Source organism: Nymphalis io, chromosome 7 (genome assembly GCF_905147045.1).
Source record: "Nymphalis io chromosome 7, ilAglIoxx1.1, whole genome shotgun sequence".
Taxonomy (NCBI): Eukaryota; Metazoa; Arthropoda; class Insecta; order Lepidoptera; family Nymphalidae; genus Nymphalis; species Nymphalis io.
In genome coordinates this window covers 11,236,571-11,250,910 of record NC_065894.1, presented here as the reverse complement: position 1 = coordinate 11,250,910, position 14,340 = coordinate 11,236,571, and the positions used below count along the sequence as shown (strand labels likewise).

The 14,340-nt window shown below is 34.5% G+C and overlaps 1 protein-coding gene across 4 annotated transcripts in view; it reads left to right on the top strand.

Annotated features, from left to right (window-relative positions):
* Positions 1-14,340, top strand: part of LOC126769433 (protein PALS1) — a 157,094-nt gene that overhangs the window by 29,174 nt on the left and 113,580 nt on the right. For all 4 annotated transcript variants that reach the window (XM_050488220.1, XM_050488223.1, XM_050488222.1 and 1 more), the window contains one exon: positions 1,307-1,767. In XM_050488220.1, coding sequence (XP_050344177.1) covers positions 1,307-1,767 — 461 coding nt within the window. The remainder of the gene's footprint in view (positions 1-1,306; positions 1,768-14,340) is intronic.

Here is a 14,340-nt window from a genome sequence, read left to right as displayed (position 1 = left end):
ATTTTATCTTTTTCTAAATGCCCTCAGAATACACCCCGATTTACTTTGATGCATAAAATTTTTTATGTACATAAAATTTAAGTGAAAATTAGACATGGTAAAAGGAAAGGTCTGGGATCAATATGATAAACGGGCCTAACAAACGTAAACAAAGATTATTATACAGAATCTAACTTATAGAACTGGAAACATTATCTCTAAAAATGGACTTCTAAAAATCAGAGCCAACAATAACTTCCAAAGAGTGAATATGACCATGTATTATTCAATCAATCAATCAATCAACAGCCAATCGTTGTCCACTGCTGAACATAGGCCTCTCCCAAGGTGCGCCAAAGCTCCCTGTCCTCCGCCTTCCGCATCCAGTTGGTGCCCGCCACCTTCTTAAGGTCGTCGGTCCACCTGGCTGGAGGGCGCCCTACGCTGCGCTTGCCGATTCGCGGTCTCCACTCTAGGACTCGTCTGCTCCAACGGCCATCGGTCCTACGACATACGTGACCAGCCCACTGCCACTTCAGCCTGCTAATTTTGCAAGCTATGTCGGTGACTCCGGTTCTTTTCCGGATAATCTCATTTCTGATCTTATCCTTCAAAGATACTCCGAGCATAGCTCGCTCCATAGCACGCTGAGCGACTTTGAATTTGTGGACTAGTCCCGCAGTTAGTGTCCACGTTTCGGCACCGTATGTCATGGCAGGTAAGACGCATTGGTTGAAGACTTTCGTCTTCAAACATTGCGGTATAGACGACTTGAGGACTTGACGAAGGTTGCCAAATGCTGTATTGTAATGTATTATTATTATGTGTAAAATATGCTTTGGTGCATTCTCTATAATAACTGCTTTATGACGTAATTTTGCCGTCGTAGTTTTTGTTAGAGTCAAGTCACAAACTTTAAAATTAGCTTTATATCGACAAAATCTGAATTTCGGTTAAGCGGTTACGAAATGTGTATATTGCAAAACTTTGATACGAGTTTTTGTATTCGTTTAATATTTTTGATGTCTTTACCATTAGTGGTGGTTCTTATCATTCTTTGAATCCCATGTAATTCTAAAGTAATAAATACTTAGACAGGATTAAGCAAGCATTTATTTTATCTGTGTGTTTGAGCCAAATCTTGCAACAAAATTTTGACCCAGTTTTGACCCACGCAACCATTTAAGTTTTAAATTTTATTCGTCTAAATAAAATTAATTTAATAAAAGCTTGTTTTTAACTTAGTAACATAAATTGATAAGCTTAATTATTTAAAAAAAAAATAGGATGCAAATTTTAAATGTTACTTATCTTTACATTCTTTCAGTTAAATAAAAAAAAACGAACAACGCCAGAGAATCGACAGGAATTGAACGGATACATCGCAAATTCCACAGTATACGTTACATCCATTAACGAAAACGGAGCTATTGAGAGCAAGCCGACAATATCGTCACCAAAATCTCAACCTAAATCATTGCAAGCTAAACCGGCTCCTATCATAGCGAACGGTATTCAAATAGATAAGAAAAAAGAGACAGAAGCCGTAGAAATAACGGTAGAAAAAGAGAAACACGAAAAGGATTCGAGTGAAAAAAGTGTTAAGGTCGTTGTTGAAAGTGAAGTGAAGGAAAGTGAAGTGATAAGTGATAAAAGTGAGGCGTACAATGCTGTAAGGGAGCAACTAAACAACGGTAGATGTGAGAAGCTATTGGGCGAGCAGCCCGACCACAGGATCCGTGCGACGGCCATCGTTGAGAATAATAAATTAGGACCAGGAGAAAAAGGGTAAGTTGTAGATTGATGGATTTCAAGCGTTTTAATTTGGTTCTAAAATTCTCGAAATTCGAGATATTTTAACCCATAATAATACTTCATAGAAATACATTTAAGTAGGAACAAAGCTATAAAAATGTTTAGGTATTTTGTATCAATTAAACAGGGCTACTTTAAAAAAAGGCACTAACGTTTTGTATAGGACATAATTAAAGGAAACGATTAACCAGAACTTAAATAATAAAAACAAAAACGACAATTTGACAAAAAAATACTTCGCTACAATTCGCCAATTCCTTAGTCTGTTGTTGTTTTTTTTTTGTCTAAATTTATGATACACTCGTCGGTAAATAGTAAAATTTTAATTCGATATGCTTTGATTCTCTCGCTCGTATATTCTAAATTGAAATATATTTCTTTAACGACAAATAAATTGTAATAAATTTATCGAAATCTTTATTTGTCGTAGAAAGTGAGCATAAAATCACGATCGTTCAAGGTTTTCTTGTGATTTAATTGATTACTGTACTATGTAAAACCGATATTTTAACGATTGATATTATTAATTTACTTTTATCAAATTACGATGCAAAATATAACACTATTTTGTATAATATAACCCGTACTATTGAAGAATATAATATATAACTAAGAAATAAAAAATATATAAATAGTTTTCATACTAATAGTACTTTCCCCAGTACATAAAACTGTTTCTTTATAAAACTTATTATATACCCCAGTTTATAAAACTTTTTCTTTATGGACCCAAGTTGAGTTATTGACATATTTGTGGAAGAAGAAGACAGCATTATTTTTATATATGTGCAAGTTAAGGCTTTGTTTTTATACGTCTATTGAACTGAATCTGTCTGATGGATGATCTGTCTATTCAGGAGCGATTGCACTAAGCTTTCTGTAACATTTATCAATATCAGAATAATTAAAGTAAACGACGAACCTTTCGTGTTCAGGTTCGATATATGAATGTATTAATGGAAGTTACTAGGCATATTATTTTATTATAACGTATATAATTATTTACATTAGAGCCTTAAATAAATACAAATAAAAATTAAAAATAGTTACTGTACAAATCATGACCACGTAAAATGGTGGCAAGAATGCTAGCAGCATTTCCCCTTTGAATCGCAATTCCGATTCTTTTGGCCAAAACAGAATCAGTCCTGTCACCAGTAGAGGCAATAAGACGGGGTGTAATATTTTTGATGGGAGTTTTTACACTATGACTCCAAGCGTAAGCGTTTCAACTGCAAACAGAACAAAAGTTAAGTATAACTTAAGCTGATAATGAAAACTTAGCAGGGCTTTTGTTAATTAGTAATTTGTTGTATGTTTAAAATACAATGTCTATTTTATCGATTGATAAAATATTGTACTTATATAGTCACAATTAAGATTACAAAAATTAACTTTGTAAATTTTACAAATCGCAATAGCGGAATTTAAACTCGCCTCGGTATCGCGCCCGAGGTCTGTGTGATTAGGACGTGTTCACTTGCCTGTTGTATTGCAACTTTTTATACGAATTTTATATTCTTATTGTCACTTTTATTCATGTGTATAGTTTTTTTTTATGACCATTGATTCATTATCAAATTTAGAATCACATTCTATTTATAGATACAAATTAAATACAACTTGAAATCAAGCATTGATTCATAATATATATTTACAAACTAAAAGATAAAGTAGGCATTTAATCAACTCATTGATAGAAAAAAGAAATACACATTTTTTTAAACGTCCTTGCAAATGAAAGTCTTGTATCGTATAGGTTGTTTTTGGGTGTGTGTCATTGGGAGTAAAGACATGAAGTCCTTATTTGTTAATATAAAGTAAATTTACCACTTTTAAATATAAACGCTTTAAAGTAAGCGTTAAATCGAGACTTCAAAAACAAGTAACAAGTTTTCATTTCTGCTTTCAATAAAAGGAAATCGGATGACAGTACGATGTCCCATACCGTTATCTGCGAGCTATATGCACCTGCTATTTCGTAGCAAAACATTTTTTTAATACATTTAACGTACTATATGTCTGTCTATTAATATAAATAAATACATATATGTAACTTCTTCGTCTCTCGTATTACGAATAAACATCTGAATTGTCCGAATTAAAAGAAAACTCATGGATAGTTTTTTTTTTGTATCTGTATACCCACTGACGCATTGTACTTCTGTTATATTTTTTTTTTTTATATATATTCTCCGGGAGGGCAAATGACTCTACTCCACCTGTTGGTAAGTGGTAGTAGAGTCCAAACGCGACGACGGCCAGTACAGACGGGAAAAACGTTCTGCACTAGCCGCCTTCGCCTTGCCGGCCCGCAAGATGCCTCTTCACGCCTCGTTTGAAGGAACCCGGGTTGTAAGAGGAGGGGAACACGTGAGCTGGTAAGGAATTCCATTTTTTGGAAGTGCGACAAAGAAAGGAGTTGCCAAATTTCTTTGTTCGCGATGGAATTGATGTCACAGTTAGGCGGTGACATCGAGAACCAGCTCGCGTGGACTTAAGAAGGAAGGTGGAAGCAGGAATTAGAGAGAATAATTCCTCAGAGCACTCGCCGTGATACAGTCGATAGAAAGCGCTCAGTGCTGCTATCTCACGACGCAATTGTAAAGGTTCAAGGGTGTTTGTGACCTTTACGTCGCCAATAATGCGTACGGCACGTCGCTGCAACCGGTCCAAGGCCTCAAGTAGGTACTTAGCGGAGCCATCCCAAAGGTGCGAGCAATATTCCACGCAAGACCGTACCTGTGTTTTGTACAGCAGGCACAGTTGTTGTGGCGTGAAAAAGCGCCGCACCTTGTTCAGAACTCCGAGTTTCCGTGAAGCTGTTTTTATAACAGCCTCGATGTAATCCCTTGGACTAAGGTCGCAGCGAACGTCAATCCCCAGCATGGCGATTTTGCTTTGCATCACCAGCGGAGTACCACAGAGGGAGGGAAGAGGGGAAAATGTTGACTTTTTCGCCGTGAGAGCGCATACCTGTGTTTTCTTGGCATTAAACTCAACAAGATTATCAGAGCCCCATTTGGCGATGAGCTCTAACGTCCTATCGAGTTCAATGACAAGATTCTTCCGCCTCTCCTCAATTTCCGCTCGCCCAGCCACTGCGCGTCCGTGGTATCCACCATGCACTGTACTATCGTCTGCATAGCAATGTATGTTCCCAAGAGAGAGCATATCATTGATATGCAAAAGAAAGAGTGTGGGAGATAGCACAGATCCCTGGGGGACCCCAGCATTCACTACATAGAATTGTGAAGCGCAACCATCTACTAAAACACGAAGGCTACGCTTGTGTAGGAAGCTGGCAATCCAGGTGCATAGCTGAGCAGGCAGACCATATGCCGGTAGCTTGGAGAGAAGACTCCTGTGCCAGACCCTGTCGAAAGCCTTGGAGATATCGAGGCTGACAGCCAACGATTCTCCATGCTTGTCGATAGCTTCACCCCAGAGGTGCGTTACGTACGCTAGAAGATCACCTGTGGACCGTTTTGGTCGAAACCCGTACTGACGATCATTAATTAGACAGTGATCTTCTAGGTAATGGATCAGTTGGTTGTTTAAAATCCGTTCCATCACCTTACAAAGTACTGAGGTGATAGCTATTGGCCGATAATTTGCCGGGTCAGACCGATCCCCTTTTTTGGGAACCGCTTGCACATTAGCTCTTCTCCAAGCCTCCGGCACACTTCCCGATGAGAGAGAAAGTTGGAACAGGCGCGTTAACACAGGAGACAGCTCCGCTGCGCACTTCTTCAGCACTATGGCTGGTATTCCATCAGGACCGCTAGCTTTCCGTACATCAAGTGATTGCAGCTCCGCACGCACATCACGTTGCCTAATTTTAATGTCAGGCATCGTATGGCCACATGCAGGTATTGTAGGTGGCAGTGCACTACAATCATCGATGACGGAATTGTCGGCAAAGAGTTTAGCCAGGAGATCAGCTTGCTCTTGCGGACTGTGAGCTAGCGATCCGTCCGGATTTCTGAGCGGTGGCAGCGAAGGTTGGCAATATTTTATCTGTAATTTGTTTTAATGTTTTTTTAATGTACCTGCATGTTTATTACAATACGGCATCGCAACGTAAATTTTAAAATAAAATATTGATTAGTATTCATAGAGAATATAGAGTCAAGATGACTTAATTATCGAGATTAGTACAAGTGCATATTTAACTTCAATTCATTTGAATCTTTATTAATATCCTTTGTTACTTTATTCCAGTACATGTCACACCGCTACCACACGCAAATCAATCTATTTCTCGGCTCACTAAGCTATCAATAAAAATAAATAACTTGAAACGAATATATTAATAGTAAGTGAGTCACAATTTATTGCTCATTTAATACTGTTTTGTAGATGTGACAATTCTTGCCAAATATTTACGGGTAAGAATCGACATTCCGCCTCTATAATTGCTTTTCGATCATTGAAATGGTCCTTGGATCCAAACTGAGCACAGCGGTCATTATTACTTCGAATACGGACGTATAATTCATTGTAATTTAAAGGACATATTCTCGGAATAATTACAGTTGGTGCGCAAATAAACATGCGCGTGCGCACATGTTCATTTATTTGGTCGGCTATTGTTTTCTGCACCTGTGTTTGGAAAAGGTACTTAAGCTTGTGCTACGATAACTTTTAAATATAACAATGAGGAATTGTTTCATTAGTTCTACGTATTAAAAGGAATATTCATGTTGTTAAACTTCAAAATTAAAGTAAAGTTGCGAACGAGTCAAGAATATAAGCATAACTTCAAAGATAAGGTCAAGATGTTCTAAAAACTCACACATTTATAAAAAAATACAATACAAACTAACACCAAGAAATTCGTCAAGCAGTCGATTTATTCGTTTTACTTTAAAGTTGTGTCAAAAACAATTAATAACTATAACATGGTTCATAGATTTATTCACTCTATATTATTAAGAGCAGTAAAACTAATTTTTCGTCAATTCATTAACTAATTTATTTCATTCACTTCCTCTCAAGGTAACATTAGTTAAATTAAATCCACCGAATCTATGTGCACGTGTATTTAACTGAATTTTAAATTAATTATAAGCGGTTATAACCGGTTCTATAAAACTAATTTTAATTACTGAGAAATAATGATGTATCGATGACCTCAGAACATTGAAATTAATTTACAATCACAAACCATTTTAGGAAATACCGAAAACATAATTCGTTCTTGATTTGAAATAAAGACTTGGGTCAGTTATTGTGTTGTTTCTTTATTCTTTTCTCTTGCAAAGTCCAAGGTGGATACTTTTACAGCTTGATTTAATATGTAAGTAAAATAATCGAATAAAAACATAACTAATACCGTGTGAGTAAGCTGAAATCGAGATAAATGTACGAATTACATCCAATAAAGAGTATGTTACTTAATATTAATCTAAGTTTAGATATACGTACATATGTATGTACATACTAGTACCCGTCCTCGGCTTCGCCAACGTGTGTGTTCGTCAGGTGTTAAGTAGGTATATGGTACCTACTATGGTATTGGTCTGTATCTCTGACAAAGTTTATGTCAAATTTCAAGTATTTACTTTTTATTTTCAGACAAACAGTCAAGTCAAAATGTTTATATAGCGTCATAGTTACAGATATTATATTTTAATATGTTTTGTATATCGAATGATCTCAACCCGAGTGGACTCAACAACCAACGTGGTAGCCCGACCGCGAAACACAGTTATGTGTGTTTTCTAAGCGCAGTAAAAACCCGGTTACTTTTCCTGTTGATGAATGATGCTTAGTTACTCTTAGTATATTGTAGATAATCGCATCTATATATTAGATTGAATAATATTTTTGGTATCAGTGAAGCCGCGATGAATAGCTCTCTGAATACATAGTCAAAACGGTACGTGACTGTGTTGCGCCGTACTTGCGGTTGAATAACTTTTGATTACAAACATTACACATTTTTTTCATTTTCTGTTTCATTCTGTGCATGGCAAAGAAGTCAACATGGCTATAGAATAGCTTTGTTTTATTTTTTATAACAGAAAATAATTACTAAAGCGTTCAATTCTATGTTGAAGGCTTTATAACTGTTTTATCTAGTAGTTTATGCAGTTGGCTGTATAATTATTTCACATGAAATATATCTTGGTTTTTAATCGCTATATTAAAAAAAAACAACACATTATCTCGTTAAAGTACTTATTGACATAATAATTTACCTCGTCTGTCATGTAATATCAGTTCAGTAAATACCTACGCAATTTATTCATACTTATGTTAATCATTATGCAAACATAAAAAAATGCTACGTTTAGAAGTAAAATATTCGTAATGATTGCAATTGTTATTTTTACCTGTAAAATAAAAATAATAATTTCTTTTGTCCTCGGATAATTTATTAACGGCAAAGTAGTAAATATATCTATGCATTACTTATAATCAATGTTATAAGTCATGCTCATTTTTTAAACATACTTACAAAACCGTTATTGTCAATTAAACGTCATTTTACCAGCGACTCACATTATGCTTCCTCCCAAAAAAACACTCAGTAGGTTATTCAACCATTAAAATTCATAGTTTTAAAGTTCTTATCTCTTCGTTTGTTATATTATAATCGTATACATAAGTATACGGTCGTCGAAGCGTGGCCTCAGCCTTGTACGTGATGATATTGCTGACTCGGCATCACGATGGTTTTCCGATTCATAGTCAGTCTGACCGCGACCCCCACAGACACTTGTCGTTATTTGAATTATTTAAAAAAAATCCCTAGTCTATTCGAGAACGCGGGGTTGTTACCTGTCCCCCACCTGTGCGCCGGAGCACCGAGACCCGTTTTGTATCTGTCTCTTTCACACGCACGAGTTCTCTCGCTCTTCTTCACTTCTTCCATTTAAATTAGAATTTTTCTATCTAGCTGAAGAGCGGTTGTGTCGTGAGTTTTAGTGTTAAAATACAAGTGAATTTGAATATTAAACATAATAATCGTGATAGTGTTGTGTTGTGAAATGTGAATAAATCACGTTCTAAAAGGATGCATTACAAATTATTTAAGAGGTAACGTAATATTTACTCAAATGTATGAATTATTTTACGATTTAAACGTAGGTACGTTACAATAACAAGATTCAATTGCCGTTATTGCTTAATTTACATTTGTATTGCAATAAAATTACGATTATCAATGAGAAAGTAAAGTATACTGTGTCAACGGATGTATATTCTACTCAGTTACTGACAGTTGGAAGATCCTTATCTTCCATTGGACATTTATATCGTTAATAATAGGCAATTATTTGATTATAAGACATAGTTTAAATGGTGATGGTAGTGGTTATCAGCGATTTCATCTACTGTACGTGATGAATCGTATTGTCTATCACGATGCGATGTACCAGAGTGCAATGGAACTGGTCGTGCATGGGAAAATGATGGCAGAGGCCGCAGGCGATCGTTAGTGCCGGCTTCTAAACTGCCATTACTGTGCCTACTTATTTTTTGTTTATATATTACTGATTGAAATCGTGTTTTGTGATCCTATTACATAGTTTGTTAATATTGAAATTATTTTACGATTAATTTTAAAGTTAATTAAAATTAAAATTTAGTTAATTTAAAGTTAATTTGAAAATTAGCATATATTATATGCACACACACGTAGTAACAATTATAAATCACGTCATAAAAATATCGAGTTTGAGATCATTTATTCGCTAAATCTGTAATAATAGTATGTCTGTTCATTTACTATTTACTTTTAGGTTGTATTTACTTATGGACTTGTTTTGTTAAAATTTATCAAATAATATATTGATTAAATAAAAAAAAACTAATTATAAACATTCATATTGCTCTTTTGAGTTTCTATATCTGTGAGTACAATATTCGTTCGTCAATCGGATCGCCACTGAAAAGCCAATAACTTAGAGACGATGGGTGATCATGAAGCAAAGGATTGAAATCTAAACAAATTTTGTTACGTAGGGATTTCGGAGATTTGTGAAACTAAGCTAAGCCTTCTTAAGAAATCATTTGACAATCAGCTTAAGTCGAAACGAACAATGCAAATGTATAACCAAGAACGAAGAAGTAGTTGGTGTAATAGTTCTTGACAAGGTTTTGCTTCTAGCAAGTTACTTTAAGTATATTATGATGTTTTTATAACGTTGTGATATTTTATAGATTTTTCGTAAATTTTGAATTAAGATAAGTGGACTAACGGGTAAATTTTTCGTTTAATTGTTGAGTTTATATTTGTGTATTATCTCCAATGTAAACGTAAACGTTATTTATAATTTTTACGGTAGGATTAGATCCCATCTCAACTCGTGGGTGTCGTGAGGGTCGAATAAAGGAAATTTTACTCGTCTCTAATAATAATCGAGCACGCAGACCGTGGCCTCAACCCGTATACTAGATAACAGACCGACCAGAAAATGCATTCCCTAAAAGAGAATGTATGCCCGTGCATGTAGAATAATGCGATATTAACATAGTTGCTTTTTGCTAAGTTTCTTTTTAGCTAATTGGTTAAGGTTTGCTATTTTGAAGTTGTTCATGTAGAAGTGATGATGTGACCTTGGTAACTGCTACAAAAAACAATGAGCTATTGGATTTAGTTGGTAATTATATTAAGTGTGTTGTCGGTTTGTTATTAATAGTATTTAATTGAGTTCTACGAATCAATTTTTGTATCAACTTTCTCTTTTATCGACGCGGATTTCGACAACCATTATAAATTCAACGTAACTAATGTTTTCACTGCAAATTGCATGGGATGATTTATTTCCAGTGTTCTTCATTTTAAAATAAAATTTGTTGTATTTAAAATAATAAACAATAGTCTTTAACGTTATTTAACGTCAGTAAATATGGCTAAGAGCAAAGAGTTTGTATTGTTTTTCATTCATTACAAAGACAAATCATTTTAGGTCTCACGGTTGGCAGCATTGACAATGTCAAGGTTTGTCGAATGCCCCATGCCAATGTCGAAACGAAGGTAAAATGACTAAAGGGTTTTTTTGATATTTAAGAAGCAATTTACTTACAAATTGCATTATACTTTTTCATCGTTTAACATTCGTGAAAACATTAAATAAAATTTATGAAATAAATGTGGTTAAACGATTTCCTCAAGTCTCATCATATATATGAAGGTATTCAAAAGGAACTTCACGAAGCCACTCACAAAATTAATGATCTTTTATTATCTTATCCAGACGCACGTATAATCAATAATTTCCGGCGCATTAATGTTAAACATCTCGAACGAGACATCCATGAATAAACGCTATAAAGAAAATTTGTAACAAAACTGACATTGGTCCCCTTCCGAAAAGGCATTTTTTAGAATCGGTCTGCTATCCATCGACAATACGATGCAGTGACATACTTTATAAATGTATAACATTGCTTATAATAAAAGACATAGCATATCGTTTCCAGCATTGACATTTTCTATAGGGAGTTAGACAAATACGATAATATACATGCGATGCCAAAAATAATTAAGTGCCTTTCGCTAAAAAGACCGCTTAGATAGGACAATCAGAAAAGTATTATAATGATAATGTTGCAAATTATTAATTTGCAATCTGTATTATTCAAGTGTCAGCAAACAGTGCGAGGTGATTGGTCCTAATATTATTTGGATACCATAATTCAGGTGGCGCATGAATACAGATGTAGTTGTCCTCGGGATGCCTGTCTATTTGAAATGTAAGATTTCCTACCACTTCTGCTCTGATTGCTCTTCTGCTCTTAAAAAATAGTAACAACCAAGCTTAGCACGTGTATCGGCATTAAAATTTTAAAATCATAGAAAAGTTTAGCTGTATGTGGTGGAGAACTATCGTACCTTATTCCAGGTTTTATTGACGTCATAACTCATATTACAGCTAAGTGAATAGGGAATTTATGATCACACGATAAGGTACATATTTCATTGTATATAATTTTCTCTCATGGATTTACGGAGACAATGGCTGTATGGTATAGATTCTTATTCCGTATGCGTTCGGAATTCCCGCGATATCGCGTTAATATTCGTTGTATGTAGGATTATAGAATCTGGATTCTGGATGCGTTCCGGAAATCGTTTCTCGAACCGACTCTCATAAATATACATTTATTGATACAAGTGAAAAAAAGAATTTGAAAGTAAACGTATTTAAAGTACACATGAATTATATTACGGCACTTCCGAAATAAATAATACGAGTAGGTAATTACAAAATTTGTTGCTTTATATCAATTAATGCTATCATAATTTTAAGGAAATGCTGCTAGTACTCTTGCCACCATTCCGGTCACGATTTGTACGGTAACTATTTTTAATTTTTATTTGTATTTATTAATGGTTTAATGTAAATAAATTTTGTAAATAAAAATAGTCCTAATATCTTTATTAAAACAATAAAAGGTTTGTAGGCTAAATTTTTTTTTCATAGAACGTTTATAATTACTATGTAACTTGGTTGTAAGGCTTAGTGCAAGTCCATCTGGTTAGGTAAAAAAAGTAAGTAAGTAGGCACCCACTCATCAGCCAGTCATCCATCTATCATAAGATCCATCTGTTTCCAAGATTGTTGGTGCATCAGTGATGTATGGAATGGTGAATATAACAGCGCCATTGCTTATGGGTGGTGACCATTAAAAGGTGGCCCATTTGCCTGTCCGTCTATCTTTGATATAAAAAAAATGTTCATGTAAAATCAAAGAAATCGAACTAAAATAGATTCATTACGAGTGTCGAGAGTATTTCCTAGAATTTATAATTATATTGATGATATCATTTCATACCTAACACTTTATATGCGAGCCCATTGGTTTAACAGTGTGGTTAATACCATAGCAATTATCACCATGAACCAGTTTCATTTAATTTAAAACGCTTAAACTTGAAAACGATACGTATTTCGAGAGGTAAATTGGGGACCACTCACTTGTCATACGTGACATATGTTACAAGTGTGCTTTTAAAGTTACACGCATTTTGTGTTTTTATTTAATTTTTTTGTATTTAATGTGAATAGTGTTTTTACAAGTAGTACTCGAAAATGAAACCTCTTAGCGCTATGCGATTTGTCTGGCGTCAAACTAGTTAACTAATAAGAATTTCATTTTGGAAACGTTTCTATACGTAACGTTGTAATTTGTAACTATATAAGATATTTTTTTTTTTTATCTCACAATTTTGTTATCATTAAATTCGGATTTTCGTGTATAGTTTTGTTTAGCCGCTGCTGAGTGGCCTGTCCTCTTGAGGTGAAGGTTCGGAGCTTGTTCCACCAAGCTGCTTCAATGCGGAATTGTGGATTTACGTGTGAATTTTAATCACAATGTTTTCCTTTAGCTGAGCTTCACGAGATTGAATAAAATCACAAGTTAATTACATAAAAAGCTGATTTATGATTGCTCGAGTTTGAATCGTGCTTTTGTCCACTTGGCTATACTATTTATACCTTATTATATAAGATATAAAAAGTCTTTAAAATACATACATATACATTCAAAATGAACATCAATTAATATATAATTAATTATAAATAAAAATACTTGATAATAAAAACTGTAATGTCAACGTGTTGCAATAGTATCAAGAAATTCGAATCTGCGATCATTAATTTAGAAAACTTACTATCGACGAAATGAGCATTTATTTATGAGTGTTAGAACGTAGGTATATAATAGACATAATAAGTATATATATTTGTTGATTTAATTTAATGACGTAGTAAGTGGTAACCAAGGAGAAGAATATTTTTATACTTCAATACAACAACAATATAATTTCAATTTGATATCAACATTACGTAAACACAATTACAAAATAATTACATTTCAACAATAACGGAAGTAGATAATGTTACAGAACAATACGAAATTAGACAAAAGGCAAACGGCTAATTCGAAAAGGTATTCCAAATAAACCGAAACAAAACGTGAGTTCAAGGCTGCTCGCTTAGTTACGTCATTTTCGAAAACGGCCTACCTGAATGGTTTTTTTTTTCATTTTGGGAATCTCCAGCGATTACTTCGGAATGCGAGGCTGAGGCTAAGCTTTGTTGTTTTTTCGGCATTCGTGAGAAACGCCGGATTTTATAGTTTCCAGGTAACATTTCGCGAAGGTTTTATTCTATTGTTGCTTATCTTAAAGACGTCACAGTTAATCTCCGTTATTGTTTGCTCGATTCTTGATGAGTAGCGGTTTTTATTAAGTTTGTTCATGAGATCGCTTCTAAATTTGTATATCACTTGCCCGTCTGGGTAAGTACCACCCACTCATCATAAATTCTACCGCTAAACAACAATATTTAGTGTTGTTTGGAGGTTGAGTGAGCCAGTTTAACTACAAATACTTGGGACATAACATCTTAGTTTCCAAGATTGGTGGTCCATAGGTGATTTAAGAAATGATTAATATTATTTCTTACATCGCCCCTGTTTATAGGCGGTGATGACCACTTACCATCAGATGACCAATTTGCCCGTCCGCCTGTCTAAAACTTTAAAAAAATGTATATTCACTTAATGAAAAAAACGTAAATTAACGGG